The sequence below is a fragment of the Colletotrichum scovillei genome (genome assembly GCF_011075155.1).
Source record: "Colletotrichum scovillei strain TJNH1 chromosome Unknown Contig00010, whole genome shotgun sequence".
In the NCBI taxonomy this organism is placed as follows: domain Eukaryota; kingdom Fungi; phylum Ascomycota; class Sordariomycetes; order Glomerellales; family Glomerellaceae; genus Colletotrichum; species Colletotrichum scovillei.
Genome location: NW_023336268.1, coordinates 4,157,935 through 4,185,324, shown reverse-complemented (window position 1 = coordinate 4,185,324; position 27,390 = coordinate 4,157,935). Strand labels below are relative to the sequence as shown.

General features: G+C 53.2%; 9 protein-coding genes across 9 annotated transcripts; 4 read left to right on the top strand and 5 right to left on the bottom strand.

The window, feature by feature from the left end:
- Window positions 1-179: 179 nt before the first annotated feature.
- On the bottom strand, window positions 180-2,769 carry HER10_EVM0012386 (threonyl-tRNA synthetase; the record flags this gene model as incomplete). Its single annotated transcript, XM_035481782.1, has 4 exons — window positions 180-387; window positions 444-500; window positions 615-753; window positions 807-2,769. 4 exons carry the CDS (start codon window positions 2,767-2,769, stop codon window positions 180-182), a joined length of 2,367 nt encoding a protein of 788 aa, XP_035328602.1.
- A 462-nt stretch (window positions 2,770-3,231) lies between these two features.
- On the top strand, window positions 3,232-4,122 carry HER10_EVM0009415 (H/ACA ribonucleoprotein complex subunit 1; the record flags this gene model as incomplete). The annotated part of the gene is made up of 4 exons (XM_035478903.1): window positions 3,232-3,307; window positions 3,405-3,455; window positions 3,522-3,622; window positions 3,709-4,122. 4 exons carry the CDS (start codon window positions 3,232-3,234, stop codon window positions 4,120-4,122), a joined length of 642 nt encoding a protein of 213 aa, XP_035328341.1.
- A 1,447-nt stretch (window positions 4,123-5,569) lies between these two features.
- On the bottom strand, window positions 5,570-12,776 carry HER10_EVM0005363 (PH domain-containing protein). The gene is made up of 4 exons (XM_035474984.1): window positions 11,209-12,776; window positions 10,323-11,148; window positions 9,831-10,258; window positions 5,570-9,760 (listed from the first exon to the last, which is right to left on the bottom strand). The coding sequence occupies exons 1-4, from the start codon at window positions 11,978-11,980 to the stop codon at window positions 9,756-9,758; spliced, it is 2,031 nt and encodes a 676-aa protein (XP_035327982.1). The 5' UTR covers window positions 11,981-12,776; the 3' UTR covers window positions 5,570-9,755.
- Window positions 6,854-8,668, top strand: HER10_EVM0000755 (aminotriazole resistance protein; the record flags this gene model as incomplete). The annotated part of the gene is made up of 1 exon (XM_035470523.1): window positions 6,854-8,668. One exon carries the CDS (start codon window positions 6,854-6,856, stop codon window positions 8,666-8,668), a length of 1,815 nt encoding a protein of 604 aa, XP_035327543.1.
- A 1,682-nt stretch (window positions 12,777-14,458) lies between the features above and the next one.
- On the bottom strand, window positions 14,459-17,962 carry HER10_EVM0002686 (uncharacterized protein). The gene is made up of 3 exons (XM_035472388.1): window positions 17,508-17,962; window positions 16,803-17,335; window positions 14,459-16,740 (listed from the first exon to the last, which is right to left on the bottom strand). The coding sequence occupies exons 1-3, from the start codon at window positions 17,560-17,562 to the stop codon at window positions 15,847-15,849; spliced, it is 1,482 nt and encodes a 493-aa protein (XP_035327718.1). The 5' UTR covers window positions 17,563-17,962; the 3' UTR covers window positions 14,459-15,846.
- A 248-nt stretch (window positions 17,963-18,210) lies between these two features.
- On the bottom strand, window positions 18,211-20,881 carry HER10_EVM0013439 (Lecithin:cholesterol acyltransferase). The gene is made up of 2 exons (XM_035482796.1): window positions 20,131-20,881; window positions 18,211-20,052 (listed from the first exon to the last, which is right to left on the bottom strand). Exons 1-2 carry the CDS (start codon window positions 20,443-20,445, stop codon window positions 18,427-18,429), a joined length of 1,941 nt encoding a protein of 646 aa, XP_035328706.1. The 5' UTR covers window positions 20,446-20,881; the 3' UTR covers window positions 18,211-18,426.
- Window positions 20,882-22,486: 1,605 nt separating this feature from the next.
- Window positions 22,487-23,112, top strand: HER10_EVM0004609 (acetyltransferase; the record flags this gene model as incomplete). The annotated part of the gene is made up of 2 exons (XM_035474245.1): window positions 22,487-22,666; window positions 22,732-23,112. The coding sequence occupies 2 exons, from the start codon at window positions 22,487-22,489 to the stop codon at window positions 23,110-23,112; spliced, it is 561 nt and encodes a 186-aa protein (XP_035327913.1).
- A 618-nt stretch (window positions 23,113-23,730) lies between these two features.
- On the bottom strand, window positions 23,731-24,814 carry HER10_EVM0002567 (uncharacterized protein; the record flags this gene model as incomplete). Its single annotated transcript, XM_035472273.1, has 4 exons — window positions 23,731-23,816; window positions 23,869-24,127; window positions 24,188-24,729; window positions 24,787-24,814. The coding sequence occupies 4 exons, from the start codon at window positions 24,812-24,814 to the stop codon at window positions 23,731-23,733; spliced, it is 915 nt and encodes a 304-aa protein (XP_035327705.1).
- Window positions 24,815-25,451: 637 nt separating this feature from the next.
- Window positions 25,452-26,982, top strand: HER10_EVM0006384 (uncharacterized protein). The gene is made up of 2 exons (XM_035475970.1): window positions 25,452-25,704; window positions 25,770-26,982. The coding sequence occupies exons 1-2, from the start codon at window positions 25,469-25,471 to the stop codon at window positions 26,722-26,724; spliced, it is 1,191 nt and encodes a 396-aa protein (XP_035328087.1). The 5' UTR covers window positions 25,452-25,468; the 3' UTR covers window positions 26,725-26,982.
- The last annotated feature ends 408 nt before the right edge of the window (window positions 26,983-27,390 follow it).

The window sequence follows — 27,390 nt, the reverse complement described above, 5'->3', positions numbered from 1 at the left end:
ACTCGATTGTCGTCCATTGGCACCATTTGAAATTCGATTTTTCGTATTTTGTTCCCGCACATCCATGGATACGATTTGCGCCTCTAGTCTAGGCTACAAATTGCAAAATGTTTCACCACCCTCCCAAACACCATCTTCAAAATTCATTGTGTCATGAAAGCCAGTTACATCTCTCACGTTTATGCCTTGTCCTCCTTGGGCTTCACCACAGAGGGGAATGGGTTATAGGTGCCGCGCTCTTCGCGCAGCTTCTTGATCTTCTCAACGGCCTCGGCGACGTCAACGGGCTTGCCGCGGTCCTGGCTCGAGGTATCATCACGGTAGCGGATGTTGACCTGCTTGTTCTTCATCTCCTCGTCGCCAACGACGAAAATGAAGTTGTATTGGCTATGCGAGTTAGTCACATTCTCAAACCAAACCGAAGCGCAGTCCATTGTACGTACCTGAGCTGAGCGCTGCGAATCTTTTTAGGCAGCGTGTTGCCGGACAGGTCGACATCACTGGAGAGGCTGAGTTAGCGAGCCTATTCCAGATCCCGGACAGGTCGACATCACTGGAGAGGCTGAGTTAGCGAGCCTATTCCAGATCCAAACGGGTAGCGCAAGACTACTTACACCCACATGCCCTGCTTCTTGAAGGTAGCTTGGACTTCCTCGGCGTACTCGACGAAGCCCTTACCAACAGGGATGACCATGATTTGCCTAGGGCTGAGCCAGAAGGGCCACTTCCCGGCGAAGTGCTCGATGAGGATACCTGGGACACGAATGTTAACGATGCTCAAGCGACATGCCCTGTGCAATTCTAACCTGTGAATCTCTCAATGGATCCAGCCATGGCACGGTGGATAATGACAGGGCGCTGGCAGCCGTTCGTCAAAGGCTTGATGACGCGCTTCTTTTCCTTCTCCTCCTCGCCAGTACCGGCAGCCGAGTCGATAATGGCCTGAGGGTCCTTGGCCTTGAACTCGGGGACCTTGGGAGCGGCAGGTGCCTCCTCTTCCTTCGGCTTAGTGTTGACCTCCGCTGAGACGTACTCAAGACCAAAGCTCTGAGGAAGCTGGAAGTCCAGCTGGATAGTGGCGCACTGCCACTCACGGTTCAAGACGTCCAGGATCTTGATGTCAATCTTGGGACCGTAGAAGGCGCCATCACCCTCGTTGATAGTCCATGGCACACCGCCTTCTGTGGCGGCAAACTCGTCGAGTGCCTGCTTCAGCATGCCCTCAGCCCTGTTCCATGTCTCAAGCTCTCCCAAGTACTTGTCTGGGCGAGTGGAGAGACGGAGCTTGAAGGTGAAACCCAGCAGGCCGTACATCTCACTGAGGAAGTCGAACAAGTTGCTGATCTCAGACTTGATTTGATCCTCTCTGCAGAAGATGTGGGCGTCATCCTGCTGGAATCTGCGCACACGGGTGAGACCGGACAAGGCACCGCTGGCCTCGTTGCGGTGAAGGACTCCAAAGTCAGCAACACGCCACGGCAGCTGGTGATACGCCTTGGGGGTGTGAGCGAACATGAGGCAGTGGCCAGGGCAATTCATGGGCTTCAAGCCGAACTTCTCCTTGTCGACATCGAGGACAAACATATCATCCTTGTAGTGGTCCCAGTGACCACTAATCTTCCACAACTCTGCGTTGTACATGTTGGGCGAGATGACCTCGTGGTAGTCGCGCTTGAAGTATTGCTCCTTGATGTAAGCCAGTAGGGTATTGTAGATACGCGCACCGTGGGGCAGCCACATGGCACTGCCCGGGGAGAGCTCATGGAAAAAGAAGAGCTGCTGGTCCTGGCCCAACTTGCGGTGATCACGGGCAGCTGCCTCCTCAAGCCACTTCTTGTGCGCAGCCAGCTCCTTTTTGCTAGGGAAACTGACACCGTAAACTCGCTGCAGAGAGTCATTCTCCTGGTTGCCGAGGAAGTAGGAGGCACTGTTCTTCATGATGCTGAAAGCCTCAATACGGTCGGTGCTAGGAACGTGGGGTCCACGGCAAAGATCGATCAGAGGACCGTTGCGGTAAACAGTGGTCTTCGTACCATCGGGGATCTTGTCGTTGATAATGTGCTGCTTGTACTTGTTGTAGCTGAACATCTCCAGCAGCTGCTCCTTGGTAAGCTCGAGGCGCTCGAACTTCTGCTTCTCCTTCACAATCGATCCGACAATAGACTCGAGAGGCTTCCAGTCGCTAGCCTGGACAGAAGCGCCGCCGGGAAGCGCCATCTCGTAGTAAAAACCGTTATCGACCGGAGGACCGATGCACAGAGAGCATCCGAATCTCCTCTCACAAGCCTCACCAAGGATATGTGCGGAGCTGTGCCAGAAGACCTGCTTGCCCTGCTCGTCGTCAAAGTTCACCAACTCCAACTTGCAGCTCTTCTCCAAAGGTCTATCCAAGTCCCACAACTGGTTCTGGTCGCCATCGAGTCTTGCGACAACGGTGCGCTTGTACAGGCTGTTGGAGATGCTCTTCGCGATTTCGCCGGGGGTGGTCTCGTAGCTGGTGCCCTGGCGGATAGAGCCGTCAGGCATGGTGATGGTGATGGCCTCGCGTGGCCTGCTGGCGAGCTCTTCATCGTACTCCTTCTTCAACTTGTCGAAAAGGTCGAGTCTCTTCTGGAGGAAATCGGGGGGAGGGTTGAGCTCGAGGGGTCCGGCCGAGGCATCGCCAGTGTCCTTGGCCTTCTTCTCCTTCTTTGGCGCCTTGTCCTTGTTGAGGGCGACCTTCTTGACGCCCTCGGTGACGGCCTCGACAGCCTGCTTCGCGGAATCCATAGTGTCGTCCAATTGAGCGGTCGTGGTAGGCGTAAGAAGGGTGAGGGTTGAAAAAGTGAAGGCACACGAAGATCGATTTTGGAGTCAACAAATTTGGGCGAAACACAGCGAAGCAACCCCGCCAAAGCCTACGGTGAGTCAAACAAGGTGTTCGGACGACTTTCTGGTGGTGTCTGGCCCGCACTCCCTGCATTGGAGCCCACCACCCCGCCAATGGCCCTCAAGTCAGGCAGGTGGGCTGGTGGCTGGCCAGGTATTGGAAATTTTGGCGGGGTCACCCGGAAGGGATTGTTCCGACCCGCCAGCCGTGGCCAATGGGGGAGCTCGATTGGCCTGCACCACAATTTGGTCGCTGGGAAATTTTCTGTCGGCTACCCATTGGCCTCGTTTTTTTCAATAGCAGCACGAAGCACTCAGTACAGGAGCAGCTCCGAACGACAACCCGCCAATTCACATATCAACATGTCATTCGGACGAGGAGCTCCACGCGGTCGCGGTGGTGGTGGTTTCGGTGGTCGCGGCGGCGGCGGTTTTGGAGGTATGAAATAACTCTACATTTCATTATTCCGATGCACTTGCAGATTGGGTCTGCTCGGTGACGGAATTCACAGTATGATACTAACATAACTTCAAAGGCCGTGGTGGCTTCCAGAACAGAGATATGGGCCCGCCCGCGACAATCCTTGGTATGTTCTCTCACCTTGCCGCTGTTTTGTCTCGCGAGAGTAATCTAATCGGCAATTTTGGTATAGAGATGGGCAAGTTTATGCACGCTTGCGAAGGCGAGATGATCTGCGAGAGCATCAACCCCAAGGTTCCTCACTTCAACGCTCAGATCTTCCTCGAGAACAAGGTGCGACCTACCCCTCGTCGATTTATATCTCGATCGAAATAAGCCAGAGGAAAGAAAACTTGACTAACTTTTTCCTTTTTTGACAGACTGCCGTTGGCAAGGTCGACGAAGTCCTCGGACCCATCAACCAGGTTTACTTCACCATTAAGCCCTCCGAGGGTATTCAGGCAACTTCTTTCAAGGAGGGCGACAAGTTCTATATCGGATCCGAGAAGCTTCTGCCATTGGAGAAATTCCTGCCTAAGCCCAAGCCTCCCCCAGGTGCCCCCAAGGTCAAGCGTGCCGGCCGTGGTGGCCCGGCAAGAGGCGGTCGTGGAGGTCCCCGTGGCGGCTTTGGCGGCCGTGGAGGTGCTCCCAGAGGCCGTGGCGGCAGTGGTTTCGGTGGCCGTGGAGGCGGTCGCGGCGGCGGTGGCTTTGGTGGTGGCCGCGGCGCGCCGAGAGGAGGTGGTGGCTTCGGCGGCGGCCGTGGCCGGGGTGGTTTCAGCAGAGGAGGCCGGTAGGCCATGACTGGAGTTTTCAGCTTCAAAGTCTGAGGAGGGGAGGGTTTTATCTGTTGGACTACGACTCTGGCGTTCGGGTTTGCTTTGCTTTCTCATCGGGCCTGGCGATAGGGGTTCGAGGCTACATGTACATCATCCACTGTGGTCAACTAAAAATTAGAGAAAAGTCTTGACTGAAAGTGTTGGACAGTTCAGGATGATCATGGCCTAACATTTGCCTACGACTGTTTGTTAATCCTGGTCACTGATGTGTTTTCTCTTCAAGGTTTCGGGAGCGAGCCACTGGGTTTTGATCATCATCGTGAAAAACAAAGTCAATGAATGATTAAGGCCAGTGCGCATCTCTTCAGGTTTCTTTTCTGGCCCTCGCCGGCTGGCGTCGGATACGTATCAATACTATTTTCAATTCAATTCAGTTATCATTGCAATGCGACAACAACAGCAGACCGCGCAAACAGTAAAGACTAAAGATTAAACATGTCAATCAACATATGAAACGATCGAAATCTTGAATGGCGGTGTAATGAGATCGTATTGTATGTTTTTTAAAAAAAAAAAAAAAAAAAAAAGCAGGCGACCAAATCAAGTTTTCTATGGGGAAAATGATAAGACTACGCAGTTATCAGCGGTGGATACACATGGCATCCTTCGCCTCTGGATGCGCCGTCAGTTCTGACATGCTCGCGGTCTTTGCCGCGCGTTTCACTTGCCAGGGCAAAGAAGAACAGACCTTGGTTAGTATGAGAGAAAGAGTAGCTTGGCTCCTATCTAGGCACCCGGTTGAAAACGGAGAGTCTAAGCGGCTTCCGCAGCCCCGCCGTTACTTTTCTGCAATGAGGCTGAGTCTGTGACGGAATGTCATTTCCAAAAATATCCCTACGCCTTTCATTCCAGTTATCCCACATGCAATAGAGTAATTCGAGATTCGAGCACACGATCGACGAAGACATTGGCCATTCTGGACTATTACGATTGAGCCTAATGACATGTTTCCTCCAGGATATCGTGATCATTCTGTCTCCTCTTTCCCACGCTCATCCTCCTACTCATGGTCACTTCGCTTTCTCGGGACTCAGCCACGAACTTCATATCGCATCAGCTCTCTCAAACTGTGACCCGAAGTCAGGACAGAGTTCGTTCAAGTCAGCTTAGCATAGAAATCATTTGCTCTGATCTGAGACCCGGTATTACGATGGCACTTATTGTACTGGGCCAAGAGTTTGGTCTCATTCTTGTAGCATCACGAAAGTTCCCTTGAACGACCTGGGGCGTTTGCGAAGGATCTCTGTTGGTGGCGCGGTTCTTTGACAAGTGGGGTCTGGTTTACGTCGTTGGCGCCAATCCCCCATCCTCCTTCGCATCAGCCTTGCTTGTTTACAGGGACCCCTGTCACAACGCCGTCTATCTACACGTGCCCAAGCAGTCGCAATATTGCTGGACATCAAAAGTCTATTAGACGGTCTGCATACTGTCTCTCTTTATGATCGTTCTTCCGTAATCGTGGGTCCTAGGCACTAGCAATAGTCCTGACGAACCGATGGAGATCGTCACATGGTACAACATCGCAGCGCCAGACTTGCGTGTCCGTCGACTGTTCGTGTGATCCAAAACCGAATGTCGATTTGGCAAACTAGTTCAACGCGCCGGCAAGATACATAACTTGCATGTCGCTTACCGAAGGCCACCCCAGAAATAAGAGAGACATGCATCAAGACCCCCCAAACGTGTCTGCCTCGAGCAGCAAACACGGTAGCTCAGATTAAGAAGCGTTGACACCCTTGACACTGTTCTCAGACAAGCTCGAGTAGCTTCGAATCAGCCCTTCGAGACGGGGAATCACGGAGAGGCAGTGGACTGCTGCGGCGCCCTGATTAAGGCCCATGCCCATGACCATGGCCGAAAGGATAATAACTGCCTACGCCAGCCCCCTTGCGAGAGCCATCGTCAGCATCCACCGGGGATTCGTAGCTCAAGCCTTGAAGTGGACACCAATTCGTCGAGTCGCAAGGTTGGGCAAGTGTCTCTCGTTCAATACCCGATCCTGTGTAGTCCGTATCTGGTCTGCGTGCCCCTGCAAGCAAGTGTTCATCTATCACGGCACTGCCTGCACCTGATTTGTACTGGTAACCGGCTTCTGCCATTCTCTTCCTCGCCTTCTCCTGTATATTACCATTTCATTTGTATTGGCGTTGCTTTCTATTCTCATGCCCTCATCTACCCGTGTGTGACTCTTAGCTTTGCGTTGTTGCCTCTGTGGTAGCGTTCAGTCGAAGATTGGACGTTGAATATCGATATTTCACCAAGCCGCGGTCTTCACAGATGCATGCACCTGATACACACCGACATGAGCAACTCAAGCACTGCACATTCACCGTCTACTACTCGCACACCGACGACAGCATGGGAGACCCGAAACGCGGACGAGGCCATGCAGAGGGTGGCGGATGTCATGATAGCAGTCACAGAGTCGTTCCGACAACAGTTTCGAGAAGAAAATGCGAACGACAGCAGACCATTCGGGCCCAACGGGCCAGGAAACTTGAGCTGGCGAACTTCGGCTCCGGTTCTCGTCTCTCCCATCCTCGACGACGACGGCGTGAGCCCAACGAACTCTCATTATTCTCGGCCGAGTACCGCTCCTTCGGCCCTCGACGCCTCCAGGCATGATGCTGTGTTGCCTGTATCGCCTACTTCCTCTCGTGATCAGACGACATCGCCACTTTCACGGACCATGATGGTAGGGGCGTTGTCCGCTCCTCGACTTCCGACTGTAGATATCACAGACCCACACAACGGCACGGAAACACAGGCCCGACAACCATCGACTTCGACGCCGTTGGTAAAATCGACGGCTACCACCACACTGCCAAGAGGGTCGGGACCAGAGGCACTAGAACATCCTTCAGAGTACCCGGACTTATTCGAGGCCGCCAGGAGGATAGTCTTCACGCAACGGTTCAGGTCCTCAACGGAGGCAACGCCCCTCAACAGACCCGGCGAGAGATCCAGGTACCCCGAAAATGAGGAGCGCATTTCCTGGGCTCTACAAACCACAGCGTATCAGGAAGATCCCCTCCTCCGAGAGGTACCGCCAGAGCCGCTGTCGTCCGCAAAGGAGTCCTTCCTAGTAGCTGTCGTCAGTCTGTACCAATTCCTTATGTTCGCCGGCCTCGCCCAGGCCATGGCACCGGCCCTCGCCATCGCCGAGTCGTTTCCAGATATACCGAGCGGCCAGCACTCGTGGTTCACCGCAGCCTATACACTCATGATCGGAGCCTTTGCCCTCCCCTCGGAACGCCTGGGCGACGCCTTTGGCCGCAAGCACGTCATCATCACCGGCTGCCTCTGGTTCGCGCTCTGGAGCCTCCTCGCCGGCTTCTCCATCAACGTCCAAAACGGCGGGGCAGACGGCACCGCCTACTTCTGCTTCTGCCGTGTCATGCAGGGCCTGGGACCGGCGCTCTGCGTACCCAACGGCTTCTCGGTTCTCGAAAGGACGCTACCGGCGAGCCAGAAAAAAGACATGGCACTGGCGTTCTTCAGCGTCGCCGCACCGTTGGGCTTCGTGGTCGGCGCGGTGATGTCGTCCCTTTTTGCCTACAACGATTCCTGGGAATGGTCCTTTTTCGTCCTCGCAGCAGTCAACATCTCCGCTGCGGGTCTCAGCCTCTTGGTCGTCCCACGACAAGCCCGTCGAAAAAGCCCGTATGATCATACTATCTGGGTGCAGCTCGACGTATCCGGAACTCTCCTCGGCAGCGGCGGTCTCGTCCTGTTGAGTTTCGCATGGAACCAGGCACCGGCCGTAGGTTGGCGCACACCATACACCTACTTCACCCTCATCATCGGCGCCATGCTCCTCGCCGCCTTCTTTTACAACGAGTCCACCGCTGTGATCCCCCTCCTCCCGCTGCGCGCCATGACTCCGAGGTCGAACTTAATCCTAGGCTGCACGGCAGCGGCGTGGGCCTGCTTCGTCATCTGGGCATTTTATGGCTTCCAAGCCCTCGAGGTCCTGCGCAGCTGGGACCCGCTCCTTGCCAGTGCGGGCTTCGTACCCGTTGCCATCGAGGCCGTAGCAGTGGGCTTGCTGCTGGCGTATCTTATGCCCGGAGAAGAGGTATATTGGACGTTCCTCGCAGCCGTCCTATCCTTTCTACTGGCATCTATACTCATGGCGACGGCACCATCCGACCAGACGTATTGGGCAAACACGTTCGTCAGCACCTTGTTCGCTCCGCTTGGGATGGTTCTGACGATGCCTCTTGCCACCATCCTGCTCAGACAAAATCTGGCAGAGGGGCACCAAGGAGTCGCAAGTGGTCTTGTTCTGGTCGTGTCGAGCTACGCCATGTCGCTGGCTATGGGGATCGCGAGGACCGTAGAGGTCCAAGTCAATTCCCATGGAACGGACAAGCTGTCCGGGTTCCATGGGGCACAATATTTTGGGACTGGTTTAGGTGGCCTAGCAATAATATTTGCAACGATACTCCTTATATTAGCAGTAAAGGTTAGAAGTAGATCCTATACAAAGGGACACGTCTAAGAAAGGGTTGGTTGGATATCATTTGCATTGTGCTGGAAATCGCCAAGGAAATCAGTGAAATACTGTCAAAAAGAAAAAGGAAAAAGGGGTCGGCACCCTCGTTGTTCTTTCCACGCCTTGCTCCCTTGAACACACATTCTCTTCTCGATCACACTGGAGACAAGAAAATTCGACACGAGACCCATGCCATTGTGGTCAATCGTATAGATAGAAAACGGACAGGACCCCATCTCTTAACCAGTGCCACTCCCTCATATTCAAGTCGTTTCCCCCCTCCTAGTCAATCCTTACTCCAGTTTCCTTCTCCGTCTCTTGTCTTCCCCTCAACGTCTAGCTTCGACTCCGGGTGTACCCTTGGGGTATTCACCTGGAATATGCAAGTTGGAAATCGTCGGTACGCTGTCAGTTCTGATGGTGCCGGAGGTCGGCCGAATAGCTGACAACTGTTGATGCTGACGAGGCACATCGTGGCTTGCAGGTGTTGACGCTTTATCGGCGCCAGAGAATCCATTCTGATCACCCTCCCTGTGCTGGGCATGGCCATTGCCCATGCCAACAATAGGAATCACATTGACGTGACCAGCACCACGTTCACCTGACGCGTAGTACTCGCTAGTCTCTTGCTGGTCGACGATACCGCTGTTGGAAAGGCCTGAGGATGCCTTCCCATTGCCATTCATCCACTGCCCGTATTGGCTATTGCCACCCGGGGTCTCGAGGCCGCGATCATATTCGCTGACATTGGAGACAGGCCTAGACTCATCGTCGTAGTTGCCAATGGCGCCATGGTGGCTCTGCACTCGCTGTTCCTCGTCTCCAGGTACAAATACTGCCTGGTGTCCACGGCTACCAGATTGAGATCGGCGAATCGCTTCGCTGGTGTAAGGGTTGACTCCATCTTCCTGAGCCTGCTGGGACAATTCGGCTGCGTGGGAAGGCATTTCTTCCATTGGGGTCCGGTCTGACCCTCCGTAACCTGTAGGATGTTCGGGATGTTCATTCGACCCGTGATAGACGCCTAGCATGCTTCCTGGCAGAGCGTATGCTTGCCCGGCGGCTTCACGGTCAGAGTTGTCAAATCCGGAGCTTACACTAGATGGCGAAAGGGGTGCCTGTAAGCCTCGCTGTGCGTTGACTTGGATGTCGGATGGGAATCGCCCACCTGCTTCGGGACGGCGGACGTCTTGTCTCGAACTCGTGCTGGCTGCGACCGCCGTGTCGGCCGAAAACGGCTCGTCGTCGTCATCTTCGAGAACACCGTCGCTGCTAGTGGAGCGCTGGGAAGACTGGCTGAGACTTCGAACGTGACCACGGACAAACTCGCTCCTTTCTTGCGGCGACCTCTCGGTGAGAACTTTGATATCATCGTACCAAGCCATCATTGTATCATGGCTCTCGGCGCGGAAGACCCATGTGTGACCACGGTGCATTGATCCTGTCTGGCGACCCTTGAGGATGAACTTATTGGATGATCCTCCTTCGCTCGAGTGCGAACCTAGTTTCTGCTCTGGAAGATATAAAGACATGACGGGGGCCTGGCCCTTGTCCGCGGACTTGAATTCATGAAGATGAGTCGATGAAAGTACATACCTGGGGTCGAAAGTCAGCAGAACAATCTTGGTGACAGTGTTATCGTAGTTGGGAAATCACTTACCAGCCAGCTGTATAGCTCTTGAGGTACTTGCTTTTGCGCTCGAGAAGTCCGGCGCGAATCTCCTGGCACCCAACGTGCTCCCGACCGGGATAGTGGATATGTTCGGCAGAACGAATCGGGATGTTGGGGTCCACGAACTGGTCGTCTTTCTGAACGAAATGCGACCATTCAAAGTCCTTGGGCATAGAGATTGGGCCAACACGGAGCTCTTCAATTGCCCCGTACGCAGCATCAGACTCGCGCTTGAGGATGCCAGCATAGGCGTTGTAGGCCTTCTGGATCTCACCAACCACGATAGCTTCCAGTTCTCGGCCCGAGTTCTCCAGGTTCAGGTAAGCCTGATGCAAGTAGTTCTCCTCATCGATCTGGCGCTCAACTTGTCTATCCACCGCAAGTCGCAAGAGGTAAGGATCTTGCTTTCCGGTTGTCAACGATGGGTCGAGGTCGGTCTGGCCCAGAGTCTCTTGCAGGGCCTTGACGGCCCTTCGGGTGCCGTCCATTTCCTTTTCCACGGAATTCTTGAAATCTCCAGACAGGTTCTTGATCTCCTTGATCTTCTGGTGTAGATCGTTCCTCAGCCCAGTGAGCGCTAGGATAACATCCTCCTCAATCTCCTTGGCCTTGTTTGATTCTAGAATGGCGCCCTTGTGATGAGCACGCAGTATTTGCAGTGCATCGTCGATGCCACCCGAGTTGAGGAAACCAGGAGGGCTGGAGATGTTGTTGGCGACATTGGCCAGCTTCACCAAGGACTTGGATTTGTGCTCGTAATGCGTCTGGATCTCGCGAAAGTATGCGATAAGATCCTTGAGAATCTTGCGCCAAGCTTCAAAATGATGTTAGTCTTTGGCGTACACGTAGCTCATCAGCACCAGAAAGGACTTACACTGGAATCGATTGGCTAGGGCCTCGGTTGGGTTCCCAGATATTGGAACTGGGCAATGGAAAGCGCTGTGCACCTCATCTGCGTCGTTGGAAGACTGCAGAGCCAGGCTCCGAACGCTACCAGCCTTCATGCTCCTACGACTACCGCTGCGCTTCAGACTGCCATTTCTGCGCAGCGAGCTCTTCTTCTTGAGGGTATTATGGCGTGAGGGGAGGCTCAGGTGGTCGTCCCCATTGTTAGAGACGAACGAGTTGGAGCGAGGCATGTTGGAACCGTCAATGATACTGCTTCCTCTTTGACTTGCATCCCATTCCTCTGTAAACTTGCCCTGGATGGTAGCGGGGGGCACGGCTAGCTTGTTGTCGTAGTTTGAAGCAGCAGTTGGGGGATCGTAGTATGCACCGTCACTTCCTTGTGAGAGGTGTTGTGTTTGATGGCTAACGGATTGCGCGTTGGCAAGAGTATTGTAATGGGTTTCTTGGTCCCCGTCGTATGGCAGAGGAGCAGTGTTCTGAGGAGCAGGATATGTAGATGCGTCGGGAGCGGGAGAGTTGTAGGGTGAGGAGGACGAGAGCTGAGGTGGTTGTTGAGGGAAATAGGACGAGGTGCGATTTGAGTTCCTGTCGGCAGCAGTGCCGTAGGCAGCTCTGTCCATGTCTTGTGTAGCTGGTTCCCTATAGGAATCGGGATCAGCGATGTGCGGCGCGTGGTTGGAGTATGCCTTTGGCATGGGTGTAGATGGAGGCGGGGATCTGGCTGCCATTGTTGGCATTCTTGGGACGAATACACGGTCGGATTTCTGTCAGTCTGTGTGGTAAGGTGAGGTAGGGAGACTGAGACAGGCCGGGAGGCCGGTGTTAATCTGAACGACAGCTACGACTCAGACTAGCGCAAGGTATCAGCAGTGATGCTGGCGTCGGAAGGTGTCGCTGGTGAACTTTTAGACGGGTTTAGATAGCCTTAGCGCGACGAAGGAGGGGAACGGACGGGTCGATAATGGGAAAGGTGGTTAGTGTATCCAGTTGCGGTGTGCTTGACGCAATAGCAGTAGGAGAGGGTAGTCTTGGGCTCAGACCAATGTCGTCATCAAGTGCGTTTGAGTCGTGGTGGCGGCTACCGATTTGGGTCGGTGGAATGCTGATGTGTCTCGGAGGTTTGGTTGCGCACCTTTGTGATTTGCGCGACTGCTAGTTGCTTCTAGGTGGTGATGACGGGAGCGTGCCGGACATTGCAGGCTTGAGATTGGCACGTAGGTGAAGAACAGAGGGGGGAAAGAAGGGGGGAAAGGAGAGGAAGAGGGAGAGAAATATGGAGAGAGAGAGAGAGAGAGAGAGAGAGATACAGGTACCACGATTGATGTTTGTATGAACAAGATGGGGTTTGTTGGTGTTGCGCAGGATTGCTATCAATGCCAATAAGTCGTGACCAAGGTTGAGGTAAGCACAAGCACGTATACGGGTAAGGTACCTAGGAATGGTAAGGTAGGCAAGGTAAGGAAGCAACCTTTTGACAGGGCGGGAACGAGGATCGAGGGTGAAGCGTCACGCGTGACTGTGAAGGAGTGGGAGACAGCCCGAAAGTCAGGTAATTAGGTTCCCTGGGCCGGGGATGTTTGCACGCCAGCTTCCCACTTTGACCCGGGGTATCGCAGTCTCTGAGGCACCGCGTCGACGGATACAGACATTGCAGGACAGGGGGGAGGGCAGTCGAGCGGGGTGCCCACTGGCCACTGCCATGTGCGTTTCCATTTCCAACTTCTTGCCTTTTCTCTTTCCATCTTTTTACTCCATACCTGTCCTAATCATTATCTAAATGGCATGTCTTACTGGGGAGTCTGATTACACTGCTGACTGTAGTAGCATTCCATGTCATGGCCAAACGTGCAGCGTCGTCCTGTCTCTGGCCCGTTGCGCCCCCGACTCCCTCGTACCTTAGCTTAAGATGATTCTGACAATCACTGTGCTTTGCTGTGTTGTGCAATGTGCGCGCGGGTGCCGCTGCAAGAACGAACCTGGACAAGCCGCAGCGCAACACGGACTGATGAACAAGGAGCTGCGCCTGCGGTCTGAGTGAGGTGCAGGGTGCCCTCGTCGACCTAGCGCAGCTGGACCCTGAATTGCGCGTCTACTTTGGGGGATTGGGATCGTCCGCCCTAAGGCACCTTGGGTAAGTGGTGAAGTACTTTGCTTATTACTTAGGTACCTAGGTAGGTACCTTGAGACATCAGATTGAACCTGTATGAACTCACAGTGGCCTGCCTCCAGCTACCTTATCCAGGTGAGCGAACCGTCACGAAACACCAACGGGCACCTCATGAACCGTGTCACCAATCATTCCAACACATCACGGTATTTCTCATCTGGTCCCTCTTGCAATACGTATCTCATCAAGACAAATATGTTCACACGGTCATAAAGGAGTGAAAGACACTCAAGGTGGCAGATGGGCTGAGAAGGGTTTCTTCCTCTTACACTTGACTTGGTAATACATCTCACTCGGTGACATTGCCTCATTTCCTCTTAAACTCCCGTCGTCGCAAAGACCGAAAAAAAAGAAGAAGACGAAGGCCAAGAAAAGCTCCCAGCGCTGCGCGTCAGGCCCCGTCGATGACGTAGCCGCCCCTCTCCAACACCACCAAACGGGTGACATTCGCTGCAACCTGACCATCAAACACCCGGGGACCCGTTTCCTTTCCAAATTCCACCTCACTAAGGTAATTACTGTGTCACTATCTATCCGTATGAACTCTCCTACGGCACCTAACCTACCTTACTTTAGTACGGATAGGCATTCCCGATTCCCAGTTCTCCCTCTGGCCTCTGCATCCTCGTAGCTCGACGGATATCCGCCAACCCGTTACTAGTCGCCCGCGTCAAATCATCTTCACCATGGAACATGCTGTCACCACCATCACACACCTCAACCAAAGCAGCAGCACGATCCTACCATCTCGAAAGGACGTGACGCATCCGTCCCACCCGGCCGGGCCGTCCAGTATTCCAATGCAGAGAAACACCACATCAGTCATCGAACCAACAACACCACCCTGAACCTCTCCAGCTGAACCTGAAGTTCACGGCCCAATCAACGCCCAGCCGCAGCACACACAACCCACCCGAGCTTCATCGAGGTCATGATCGTCTCACACCCACCCTCGGCCAAGTGTTGTTTTCAAAAAAAAGGTAGCCGATTGCCAAGTACCCCAGCTTGCTTCCTCATCAATCAACCATTCTTTTTCCTGTTTCGTTTCCCCGTGTTTATCGCATTCTGGCCGCAAACAATCCCCCGAGCCCCCCGGGGCCGAGTTCCATCGGCATGCCCGGGCAGTGCCTCCAACTTTGAGCTGAGTGCTGACATGAGTGTGGCTGCGTGGGGTGAGAGCCTGCCCATCGGACATTCACGAAACCCCTCCATCCGCTGTGATTCAACAACGGTCGACAGTGGCGAGTGCAGCCGTTTCTTCAGACGTACGAAATTTTGATGTAGGTACTGGAGGGACACCTCGAACAACACACATCAGCACTATTGTCACGCGATTTTTTAGTGGATTAGAGGTCTGCGTGGCATAGTCTGTATCGCCTACTCTTTTGACACAGCAAGGCACCGCACCTCACCAAGTCACTGAGATCAGATTCTCCCCAGCGAACACCCGCGATATAGTCAAGTTTACTTCCTCAAGCAACCACATACGACCATACCCATTGGAAAACTCGGGATCCCGTCCGCTCTCCCATAGATAAGCCAATGAGGGCCGGATTAGTAGTTGGGTCGGTGACGACCAGCGGATACCTGGTGTTGTATGTTTTTTGAGGTTTTGCTGTAGACATCGTCAAACTCCGCGGTGGTGTAAGTTCGCGAATCTGCGGTTGCTGCATGCTGACGATCTATGACATTTTGGTGAAACCTTCTGCTGGGTTATAAAAATGTGCTTCTTCTTTTACTATTTTCTGTCATCCTTGATTGGATTGGTCTCAACTCTGCGCTATATTCACACCTGATCCTCCTCGACTTCGGTACATGGGATATTCATTTGCAGACTTCTTCCGTGTGTGCGGAAAATCCAAGTACGGAAACCTGGCCTCGGATGAACCCTAAATGTTGTTTATCTGTTGTCGTCCATGATGCCGAGTCTGTGCCTCTAGGTTTACGAGTAAAGTTGAAGTTGGGAAGTAGCGGACCTACAGCGTTCATCTCATGTTGCTTCCAGATGAAGTGAATCTAAATTAACTCCGATCTCACCCTTCGATACTTCCTAGTGACTTCCGACCAAGTTTTCGCATTCAGCACAGATGTTGATAGTGAACAACACATCCGTTAACGCACAAACGCACACACGCTTGCTTGATCTCGATCTTCGTCTCATCCACTCAAAATGCGTAAATTTTGCAGCTGCTAGGTGGCGGTAATACCGTCTTTGGACTGAGTGTAGCAGTCCTCGGGATCCCAAACGCCATGATATGCTATGACCGTAACCCGAACGCTCGACGCCATCCTCAACGTTGCGATTGCTATGCCTCCTCTGGTTTCCAAGTCCACAACTCCAGCCCATGTCGTCAAATCGAGCAAACACCTGTCCCAATTCATTTCGTCGTTTGATCCAGCCGCCAGGACCAGGCCAGCTCACGTCCAGATCTCTTTTCAAGCCTCTGGCATAGGGGCACTATCCGCTACGGGCTCCAAAGGTTGGAGCTTCGTCTTTCTCCGTGGCGGCGGTGCTTTTGGTGGTATCTTCTTATGTCCATTCAAATGCAACGTCGTCGTCGGTCCGACCGGCACGCCATGTCGGTGTTTCGGTACCTCGGGCAACGGCTTCTTCGGCCGCACAGTGCCTGCTCCGGCCTTTGCCTCCCCTTGTTTGGCTTCCGCGTCTGCCTCGGCCTTGCGACTCGGAGTGATGACTCCCGGTTTCTCCATGACGGCGGCGACGTCGACAACACTAACGCTGCTCGCCGTGTCCGAACGTGTGAGACTGATTCCCAGGAACTTCCGAGCCACCTCTGCCTCTCCAGAAGCCTCCTGGTCGACAAGCCATTTCACTTTCGAGACTCGGTCGACTAGACGCACCGTCGTTTCGTCCGCAGGGGCAAAGTGAGAATTTCCGTAACCACCCAGAATCCTCAAGACCTTGAGTACCTCATCACGCTTGTAGTGCGGCGGGTGGCTAAGTTGCGTGTGCGCCAGGAGTGGGTACAGGACTCGGAGGTATGTGTGGCGAAGCGATATCTTTTCGTCCGGCAAGTCCATCAGGTTCCTAATGATAACGTCAAGGAGAACCTTGAGGTCATTTGTGTAGAAGTATTCATATGTGGCTTTGGTTGTAAATAATAGATAAAGGAGTTTCAGGATCAGGAGTTGCAGAGACGTCTCCGTCTCACGATTCAAAAGTAAAATGATGTTCTCTCCGAATGTGCGGAACGAATCGCCGTAGAGACTAAGGCACTTGATCACCCTATTCGTGAGAGGGGCTGTGGGCGAGTTCGGATCGGAGGCGACGTCGGTGGATGCGAGCATGTATTGTTCGTTGAGAACCAACTGTTTCCATATTCATCAGCGCCAGTAACTGACAGGAGAGAATACGGTGAGGAGAGTTATACCAGCACTCGGATAATTGGATAGTGATATGGGTCGTGAACGTCGTTGGATAACTCCTCGATAATCTGGAAGAGGTATGCAACGAAGCCATCGTCGACCTGGAGCAAGTCGGCGGTGCGCAACCTTTCGACCCGGGACATTTCGTACATCAGCTCCAGAAGCAAGCGATGCAGCCTCAGATCCTGGTCTTTACGTCCGTTAATCAGCTCGAGGAGGCGAGGGAAGCACGCCTCCTCGATCATACGAGAGTATAAGGCCTCGTCGGCATGGCCGTCGAGCAAAAGGAATAGTACAATGGCGTGCAGCGACGGGGGTTCATCCTCCTGCAAAAGACTGTAGACGATCTGGTTGCGAATGTAGTCCTTGTTGTCTTGAAACAGCTTGCATTGCAGCAGCTTCTCGCAGCAGGTGGCGACATCATTTTCGTTCTCGGGGAACTTGTCTCTAAACCTCGAAGTAAGATAGAGCCACGATCGCAGGGTTTCGTCGATTAAGTCGTGGGACTGGTATTGGGTAGTGACGACGTCGTCGAGCTCTGCAGTTGACGACGAGACTCTGGTCAGCGACAAATCTTACGATGCGCGCAGTGTGCGACGTAGGAAAGGTAGGGTCTGGGACGAGACGAAGTAGACAACATCATGAACAGTAAGGCGGGAAAGGATGGAAGAAGCAACGAGGGGTTGGATTTGGGGGCGAATTTGGCTGACCTTCCCAAAATTGGTGCTTGGTCTCGAGAGACTCGTATAGATCGAAGTCGGCCATGATGCTAGAGCCACCGCTGATACGTGAGTGGAATGGTCTGCATCACCGGCGCAGTGCAAACAGCGACTGCTAAAATATGGGAAGAGGAGTAGAAGAAGAAGAGAAGCGTTGGATACTCGGTGGGATGAAGATGAGGCCGGCTGGAGTTTCGACTCTTTGGGATTTGATACACCACATGGCTTGACAACAAGGTCCCCCTCTTCAGGTACCTAGTCGGGCCAGGGCAGTCTGGGTCCAGGCCCGAGCTGGATGAGGTAAGGACGTCCCACCCTTAAAGCACTGTACAGGCCCACTGAGCCGCAGCGGCAGCGACAACACACGGAGTCCTGGACGGGAGTTGGTTGGTGGCTGTCATGCAGCGAGGGGACTTTTTTTTCTTTTTAGTTCTTTTGGAGTGAAGGTGGGGGGAATGTGAAGCGGAGGGGTGGGAATGGAGGGGTTGGGGATACCGATCTTCCACTGTACATAGTCGCTGCTCCGGTGACAACGCAAACGTGCACCTGATCCCATGCCGCCTCAAAGTTCTTGCATGCCCCTCCTTGCCTGTTGTCTCTTCATGGCGACTCGTGCCTACCATAGAGAAACATTTGGGACCTTTGCGAATCAATGTCCTGGAGTGCACAAGACGGGCTGTGGTCACCTGTCAAAGTCTCAAAGGTTCGTCTTGTAAAAGTACCTATGCTGCGAGCTCTATGTATAGCGTATATCTCGTTCAATAATTACCTATTAAGACAGGAAGGCTAAAGGAATGGAAACACAGAAATTCGTTGAATAAGAGGGTATTGTATCCGTGTCGTAACCGTTCCCAAATGCTCCAAATACTCTCAGTACCCTTGCGCCATATAACGCCTCTACTCGGACTGCTCATGAACTGTTGCCGACCAGTTTTTCCAAAGTCTCCTCCCAGGTGTCCTGCTCCTCATCGGGTCTTTGGCCGTCGTCATACACCTTAACCTTGTCGGCGTACTCCTTAATGTTGCTAACAACATAGTCGGTAATCGTATTTCCCTTGCCCGCCGCGATCCTCAAGATGAGCTCGTTCAGATGTTGCCGCCCGAGAATATCCACGTGGTCTGCCGTCTTGGGTCCTCCGCGGGGATTGAATCGCTCGGGTTCGTGCTCCATCTCGACAACCGTCACCTTGACACCGGCTGGGTTGTACCTTTTGTAGTTCCACCCGCGGTTACACATGTATCCCGTGCTGAGAAGATTTACTGTTCCGTCGCCCTCTCCCATGACGACACCATGATCCACCTCTCCCTGCGTGAGGGTTGTGTCGATTGTGATGTTCAGGTTCGTGAGAGCCGGTGCGTCTGGTGATCGATAGTAGTAGCCTCGCTCCGTTGCCTTACCTACACCGTAGAAGCAGTAGATCTTGAGGCTCGGTGCCAGAGGCAGACGTGTCTCCAGGGGGTTGATCCATTTGTTTGGGTCTTTTTCGTTGGCGTCGACCTCGGCTTGAGTGTGTGCTACACCATGGGAATAGGCACCCTTCACATTCCTCGAGTACCACTCCTCTGTCGTGTTAAAGAGATAGTTCATGGCTGACTCCACCGTCAGATTCCGTTCCGGAGTTGTCCAGTTCATGCCGCTACGGAAGTTGAGGAGAGAACCGTAAGACAGCTCCTGATCCGGCTTGTCATCAGGTGCCCATGTCGCATTGCCCCAAACAGCATCTCCTCCAATGGGAAGCATAGAAGAAATGCCAGGCATTGCTCGGAAGAGCTGGGCTCTTTCGTCTTTGCTCAAGAACTTCTCGAGGCCGTACACGGCAAAGGCGTTCAGCTGAGCTGTGTCTCTCATCTCACCTGACAAGACAGCTGTCAAGTCCTTGACAGCACCAAGCATGCAGCCACTCACGTTGATCCAAGCTTCGACGTGCTGTTCGACCCAATCATCGCCACCTCGTCCACCACTCTCGGATGCGACCCAGTGGAAGAAGTAGAAAAGGACTTGCCCTCCCATGCTGTGGGACACGAGAACGGCCTTCTTGCCCGAAAACGCATGCGCAGTTTCAATGTAAGATTTGAGCCTCGAAAAGTACTGATCGCGTGTTTCGAGGTTGGGGTACGCCAAACGCCAGTCGTACGCGGCAGTGAAGGAATTAGTCGGGTCGTAGCCTATCGATGCCAGATTCTCGAAAATCTTGTTCCAGATCCAGTAACCGGTGATAAAGAAGTCGGTTGCGTCAAAGCCTTGAGCAGCTCGTAACTTGATATGAGGGGGGTCAAGGCCGGTCTCCTGATCCAGCATGATATGTTTCTTCCAGTTCTCCTTGTCGAGGACCAGCGCACGCATCATGCTCCAACTACCCCAGAGGCGTTTTCGGAAATACTGGCGGGAAACGTTGGCCGTGCCCCACGACTCGAGGCCTGTTGAGATGACGCCAGGGACCATGATCATGGGGTGATGGGCATGAAGACCCTCGGCGCGGGCTTGCAAACCTACGGAGAAGGCATCGTAGCTATCGACGAATTCTCTCTCGCCTTGCTTCACAGCCAGCCATGTTAGTTTTAGCCAGCTAGATGACGCACGCGCGCCAAGGACGACACCTGAATTGTTACTGACCACAAGCTCCCGCATGTCCTTAACCAAGCCAGCTGGCAGAACATCGAAGAAGCTGTCCATGCTAAGCTCTCCAAGCTCGGGGAAATCTATGAGGTCGTTGCTTTTCGCGAAAAAGCCGGCGGCTATGATTCCAAACAAACTTCCAAGTAAAAAGATGGCGCCATTCCGGCGTTTCCGTGTCTTGGGTTTTACATGGTGAACAACGTGAGCTACAGTCTCGGGCTTCTCGGGGCTTTCGCCTCGAGGGGTCGAAATATCGCTATCGACGTTGCTGTCGGTGGGGATGGCACGGCGCCTAATAGTCGAGGAAGACATGGTCGCTGTCGCAAAGGGCTGCTACCACGGGGGAAATGTGTTAGTAGAGCGAAGTGAGCCCTTGAAGTCGATATTGTAACAACCCAAGGAGGCCAGGCTATTCCGTGGAAGTAGGGGCCAGGCGGCGCATACCTGAGCTTGGGATGAAGTGGAAGCGAGGACGGTGTCAACTGCGCCGTCCTCCTTGGGCGTGGCCTGGTACTTATTGAGAGGCACGTGGGCGAGTGGGCGATAGGACGGTGTGAGCTAAGCGGCGAGCAAGGGGGGGCGACTACGGCAGATCCAAAGCTAGGCAAAGCTTGTTTTGTGATTTGTCGGACAGACAGAGAGGGACGAATGTTGACAGGCAGTCCCGAGGCATGCGGGATTCAGGTGTGCTTGGCCGGGCAATGTTGAGAGCCAAGGAGTCCGGAGCTCGGGGGGTGGGATGTTGGAGGCGGCCGAGGAACGAGCAAAAAAAGATGCATGAGCTGCTTGACTTCTCCGTGCGGCCCGACGTGACGTCAATCTCCGAGGGGGGCAGCGTCTTTTTCCAGCATGCTCTCCGCCAGAAAAGGTACTTGGAGATTGTGCATATTTTGGTATGGTTGTTATGTATCTGACCTTGTCGTGAGTGCTCCCGGCAGATGCACAGGCACCATGCCGCCATGGGAGGCAGGGGGGTCCCACTGATTGAAGGTACCAGTCCCATCGTAAATCCTTACGCAGTAGGTAACTGGTAACTTAGCACGAAGTAATACCTCAAGTGCTAGAATATGGGCCTTTTTTTTTTTTTTTCTTTCTACCTATGTTCCGACGATGCTTGTTGCGCAGGAATGTTCCGAAAGCGGTCAAGTCATTCCCTTTCTCTTTTGGTCTGACTAGTAGTTAAATAGAGGTAATGGGTTGTAAAGCAGACCCTGACAAGCAACCCAAGGGGACCGACTTGCATGTGATGGACCTTGGATGAACCCCATTGCATGAACGCAAGCAAGAATTCAAACTTGGCAGATTTGACGGGGTAGTGATCTCGCCTTGAGTAAGACATGAAGTGAATCCTACCTACCAACCTTATCACAGTCTTCTCTCGATTACCTGGAATATCCAAGTTTGACAACCCTCACAAACATCATCCAGCACACACTGGCAAGCGTGAGGCGCCGCCATCTCTGGCTTCACCCTAATGCACCTCACCTTACCATGTGCTTACCTCACCTGGTAGAGACCTCACCTCTCCGCCAAGTCGAGTTTCCAAAACTAAAGTAGGTCTGGATTAGACGAGTTTTCTTGGGTGTCTGCTTAAGCCATTCTAGGTATCCAATGAGACGACTGTCGAGGTAGCACGAGGGCGGCCGTTTGACATGTGACAGTGAAGGAAATTCAAGGCGTTTGGCTGGAAAAGGAATCTCACTGCCCTGAGGGCAACAGGCCGCCCATCGGTAGACCCCACTAAATGGCCTGCCCGCAAAACTGCCTTGACCTCCGAATCCGACAGGGACGATGGGCGTACCTAGGGGGTGGGCCCCCGGGCGGGGCCTGCCGTACTGCAGTTGGTAGGACACTGAACACCACACGGCCTGAGCGGAGCTGACTGACCTGAAGCACCGCAGCCAGAACAATTCGACTCAGTTTTAGGTGTCGAATGCAGCGTCCCCCGACCCCGATTCCGCCTCCAACTACGCCCATCAGCTTGCACCTGCAAACGCACATCTCACGATCCTGATTCGGGCGATTTGCACTCGTCCTTGTCTCATAACCCCCAGCCGCGGCAGAGCCGCGCCTCTTCATCTTTTGCATTCTCGTCTTGCCTTCCTCTACAGCGAACCGCGCGTCACGTTGGCGACACCCGGCTATTTGCTCGCACTTTCTCTCATCCGCCTCGTCTGCCATCTCAAGACTTCACTTCTTGCGCGCTATACAGATTGTCATGCCTTGAGACCATTTCAAGTGCCGATATAGGCTTGTGTGCAACCTCTCATCACGAATCTCATAGCTTTGATTTCATGCCATATCTTGCCTACGAAGTCCGACCTCAGGCATATATACCCCGCGAGACAGCAATATGGACGTTTCCAAGGTCACCCACCTCCCCGCGGATCTGCAGTACATCCAGTACGAGCACGGCCTCGAAGCGAAATACCTTCCAGCTATACGCTCTCTGATCGCAAAGGACTTGAGTGAGCCATACAGCATCTATGTCTACCGGTATTTCCTATACCAGTGGGGCCACTTGTGCTTCATGGTGCGTTACCTTTCTCTCTATTCCCTTTTGTGTATGTGCCATCGCCGTTGCTTACTTTACCACAGACTTTGAATCCTGCCGACGGGTCTCTCATTGGTGTCATCATCTGCAAGCTGGAAGTGCACTCATCTCACTCGCCGCCAACGCGCCGGGGCTACATCGCTATGCTCGCCGTGGCCTCGCCATATCGCGGTAAAGGCATTGCGACGGCACTCGTGAAGAGGGCTATAGATGCCATGGCCCAACGGAACGCGGATGAGGTGGTCCTGGAGACGGAGGAAACCAACACACAAGCCATGCGTTTGTACGAGCGTCTTGGGTTCTTGCGTTCCAAGAAGCTACACAGGTATTATCTCAACGGCAACAGCGCCTACAGGCTGGTACTGCTACTCAAACCTATCGACCCGGATGCCGCGTTTGATGATTCGGATGGCCAGTCTCCCTGACTAGGGGAGTATGGAGAAGATCTGCTTCTCAAGTCAAAGAGAATGCTTGATAACACGTGCGGCGTTATTTGACAACAACCGCACCGAAAGATTAGATTAGGGTTACAGGAGAGCTAGCAGAGTATCGCCATTGCTTTAGAAGGGGATCTTGCGTGGGTAGAAACGTTAGCATCACTAGGGGCATGGGTACCAGACTTGGTGGTTTATTGCGTCGTCGATTCTGACAGATGGTTGAGCGTTGTACAAAGGACAGAGGCATTATTTGGCAGGGCGCACGTCGCGATTCGCATTCACACACATGGCATAGGCTCGTGGCAGTACTCTACAGGTACGGCGGCCTATGAGAGGTACATATCACTATTCATGTACATCAGAGAAGCAAAGATGAGCTGCAGTCCGTCCTCTTAGCCTTGGTGACAATCGTCGACTCTTTCCGCTCGTTTCTTTGAACCGATTGATCTAGCTTTTCTTCCTCATCCCGAACAGTATGCAGCCCCTGAGAGAGGATGACCGGTCTCTCCGGCCATCGTAAGCCTACACCTGCAAAGCGCCGCGTCATCAAGTGAATCGTATATGAGCTCCTCTCGGGAAGTGGAAGACCACAAGGCGGATGATTGTCTAGGATAGCACATCCCTAGAACTGTAAATCGACGCCTTCAAGCCCCAGTGATTGCCGGAAGCGATACCGAGATATGTGAACGCATCTTAGGCATGTCAGACCGAAATCTTCTTCCGTGATAGGAGGCTTCTACGAACCTGGTTTATAGTAGATAGGGCGTCCCATGGCCTCAACGAGCTTGAGCTCTCTCAGCCGACGCAAGACCCGGGTCACATCTGCCATATCGCTGAAATCGGCCGTATAAACGCATACAATCCGGTCTTTTCGACCGGTAGGGTCGGTATACGGATTCCAAGGGGCAACTTTTGCGGCAATGCCTAGTTCGTTGTTCGCTGTGGCGCTTGCTATGACGTTCCAGACTTCGTTAACATCCTTGGGCTGACAGAAGAGCATCCACTGTTTGACGAGAATCAGCTATCATATTTGGTACGCGCGGGCCTTGTTGTGATCACCTGCCTTGCCGGCCTTGATCTTGCACATGTGCGCGAGGCCCATGATATCCCGGGTAGCATCTTCTTGTTCTTGCCTTAGCAACTTTGCCTGTACTGTCTTAGATTTGTTGGTCTTTTCGAGGCCTAGCTTGTAGTTGAGTAGGATCTCCAATCTCTCCGAGCCCCCCTCGATAAGAGTATCGAGTCGCGAGCCCTCCTCCTCGGGTGCTTCGTCCTCATTCCCTCTGCTCCGCTGGTTCTGGGCATTGAACCTGTCCTTCCTGCGAATGTACGGATTGCATACAAAGATCCACGGGAGCCGCTCGCTGTGCTCCGTCGTCTCGGGAGGCAGACGATCAAGGAAGTCATTGACGGTCTCCGTCAACTGCCACGCGTAGGGAACACCGGCATACGGGTTGTGGAGTTTGGTGCTGTCGAGAGGCTCCTTCTTGACTTTTCTGTCCATCACCGAGATGGAGGCCGCCGCCGCATTCCTCTCTTCCCACCACTGGGAAACGTCAAATGACGTAACCCGAGACTCTAGGTCGGCGACTATCTCATCGTCCCCTGAGCACGAATTAGTTCGTCTTGTTCGACATCAATTGAGCTCATAAGGACGCAAACCGTAGAAGTCGGATTCATCAGAATCCATGTTTACCCAATGCAAACTCTAGGAAACACAGGAGTCAATGCACAGAGATCACGAACAAAAAGGAAAGTGCCTTGTCTAGCTGTGAAGAAAGTGCGGTGAACGTTTGTTGTTTCGGAGCAGAAAAAGAAAGCACCACCCCAGTAAAGAACAATGACCATCGACTGTTGTAAAAACAAGTACCTCAGTATCGACAATGTGAGGGTAACGTCATCCTCTTATGTAGATGTGCGGGCGGGGGATAACGTGTTGATAAAGTTTAAATCCATTGAAATGAAGGAACAAGGGGATGCTACAGACACCCCGTTGTTTTTGGAAAGTACTACAACTTCCGAACCGATTAGCGGCTGTCAATCCCGGGGTCGGGGGTTGCGGGATCCTTCCGCCTGCGCCGGGGCCGATAACCCTCCCGGAACTCTTTGGCGAGTGCAGAATCTAAGCACCACACGTCAAATCTCAAATTCGACTTCCCCCACACGTCTTCCCCGGACTCCAAAACTACCTAGCCATTCCATCATAGAAGACCCGAGACGAGACAGCATAGTTCGGTGAGACACCCCGCATTTAGCAATACCTTTCGTCAAATACTCGAAAGCTGGGGTTTGGAAGTTTTTCTTTCCGGCCCCAAAAGAGAAGACAACTCTCACACAACCCACAATGGGTGACTCAGCCCCAACCATTACTTCGAAGCAGTCTCTCATCCTCGACTTGCCCCCAAGCTGCATAGAATTCTGCTCAATACATCCGTCTTATTTCGTAGTCGGCACCTACAACTTGGTCAAAGAAGAGGAGGCGAATACTGAGTCGTTTGGAAACGCAGATGTTGCTGTTCCCAAGAAGCCTCAAAACCGGAACGGTAGCTTGATCGTATATCGGCTCGTTGACGGTCTTGTGTAAGTCTGGCACTTGCGTACCAAGAAGGATTGTCCTCTTTCCTGTTTGACTTACTCATTCATAGTCAACATGTGCAAACACTCTTGCACCCTTCAGCAATTCTTGATCTGCACTTCTGCTCATCGTCTGGGCGGGAGGACATCTTGGCTGTAGTTTCGAGCACGGGAACACTTTCCATCTTCAACTTGGCTCCGGACACCGACGACGCAGAGCCGTTGAAGCATTTGGCCACGAGCAGAATCTCCGATGTACCTGAAGGCGTTCTCTTCCTCTCTGGGGTTTGGGACCCGAACAATGCCGCCTCTATTGCGTTGACAACCTCGTCCGGGGAGGTGCGCATTGTAAAACTCGGCGATTCATGGGAGATTGTAAATGAAGAGGACTCGGAAGCTATTATTACACATTCTCTCGAGGCCTGGACAGTCGCTTTCTCGCCACCTGACCAAACCACGCCATTCATCCTCTATTCCGGAGGAGATGACTCGGCATTGCGCTACACATCGTGTTCTCGCAACGAGGATGCGGGTATCGAGGCTCTATATGCGCCCCTTAACATCCCTGACCACGGTGCCGGCGTGACGGCTATCCTCCCTATACCACTCACTCTTGCAGACAACGCAAGACTACTAGTTACGGGTAGTTATGACGACACAATACGAGTGTTTTCAGTACAACCGCCGCACGAGACGTACGGTATGCGGAAGGTCAGATGTCTCGCAGAGGAGAACCTAGGAGGTGGTGTGTGGAGGCTCAAGTTGATCGACATGAAAAGCAATGCTGATCGATGCCGCCTGCGCGTCCTGGCATCGTGCATGCATGCTGGCGCCAGAGTCGTCGAACTCGAAGGGCCGCTAAGCGGCGAAGACTGGGCCGTGACTGTCCTGGCCCAATTCGAGGAACACAAGAGTATGAACTACGGAAGCGATTTTGTGCCGGCACCGGAGAGCAAGCGTCTTGAGTGTGTATCGACGAGCTTCTACGACAAGCTTTTGTGCCTGTGGGAGGTAGAACTAGCCTAGGTCAAGGGGGAAGAATACAAAGCAAGCAGAAGCGACAGCCTAGTTTTGATGCTTGGTCTTTTCTTCCAACACCAATTGCCGGCTTGACGTACTAGGTATGTCTGGGACAAACAGGGGGATGGTGTTTGTGCTTAAGATCAAGTGCCTTAGACAAGGGGTTTGCCATGTTGGAGACAGAATTTGCCCGTAGTTTCCATGCATACTCGCACTGTTAGGCCGATGTGATTTCCGATGAGGCGGTTCCATCATTGAAGCAACTTGCGTACTCTATAAACAGACGTGTCAGATACCGCATTGCGGCGTCAAGGGGTCCTCATGCATCTTTTCCGGCCATTGGATGATAGCCACTTCCTAAAAACATGGGGAGAGGTATTCGATTGCCAAATGGCGGGGTATTTCCCTGGGTACGGTAGGCATGCACATACCAAGGCTAAGTTGGCTACAGCCTACCCGGTAGCATGGCAAGGTATGAAGATGCCGAAATTAAACAATATAGATTCACGAGAACGCATCTGCCTAGGCGAGGTGATGTGAGTTGAGGTGGGGTGACAGGTTCTCTCCGCATTTCCCATGTTTTCGTCCGACTCACAACACATGGACACTTGTGACATGAGACTTGAAGATAATTGGGGGGGCTCTTTGGAATGCAATACCTCACTTGAGGTT

Bases quoted from the DNA above. Each gene is read 5' to 3' on its own strand.
- HER10_EVM0006384 (XM_035475970.1), top strand. From the start codon at position 25,469: ATGGGTGACTCAGCCCCAACCATTACTTCGAAGCAGTCTCTCATCCTC. The intron at 25,705-25,769 runs GTAAGTCTGGCA...ACTCATTCATAG, and splicing joins CGGCTCGTTGACGGTCTTGT to TCAACATGTGCAAACACTCT.
- HER10_EVM0002686 (XM_035472388.1), bottom strand. From the start codon at position 17,562: ATGGCCGACTTCGATCTATACGAGTCTCTCGAGACCAAGCACCAATTT. The intron at 17,336-17,507 runs GTCAGCCAAATT...CGTCAACTGCAG, and splicing joins CAAGCACCAATTTTGGGAAG to AGCTCGACGACGTCGTCACT. The intron at 16,741-16,802 runs GTATAACTCTCC...ATATGGAAACAG, and splicing joins ATCCAATTATCCGAGTGCTG to TTGGTTCTCAACGAACAATA.
- HER10_EVM0005363 (XM_035474984.1), bottom strand. From the start codon at position 11,980: ATGCCAACAATGGCAGCCAGATCCCCGCCTCCATCTACACCCATGCCA. The intron at 11,149-11,208 runs GTAAGTCCTTTC...ATCATTTTGAAG, and splicing joins CCTAGCCAATCGATTCCAGT to CTTGGCGCAAGATTCTCAAG. The intron at 10,259-10,322 runs GTAAGTGATTTC...TTTCGACCCCAG, and splicing joins AAGAGCTATACAGCTGGCTG to GTATGTACTTTCATCGACTC.
- HER10_EVM0013439 (XM_035482796.1), bottom strand. From the start codon at position 20,445: ATGTCTTCCTCGACTATTAGGCGCCGTGCCATCCCCACCGACAGCAAC. The intron at 20,053-20,130 runs GTCAGTAACAAT...CTGGCTGTGAAG, and splicing joins AGGACATGCGGGAGCTTGTG to CAAGGCGAGAGAGAATTCGT.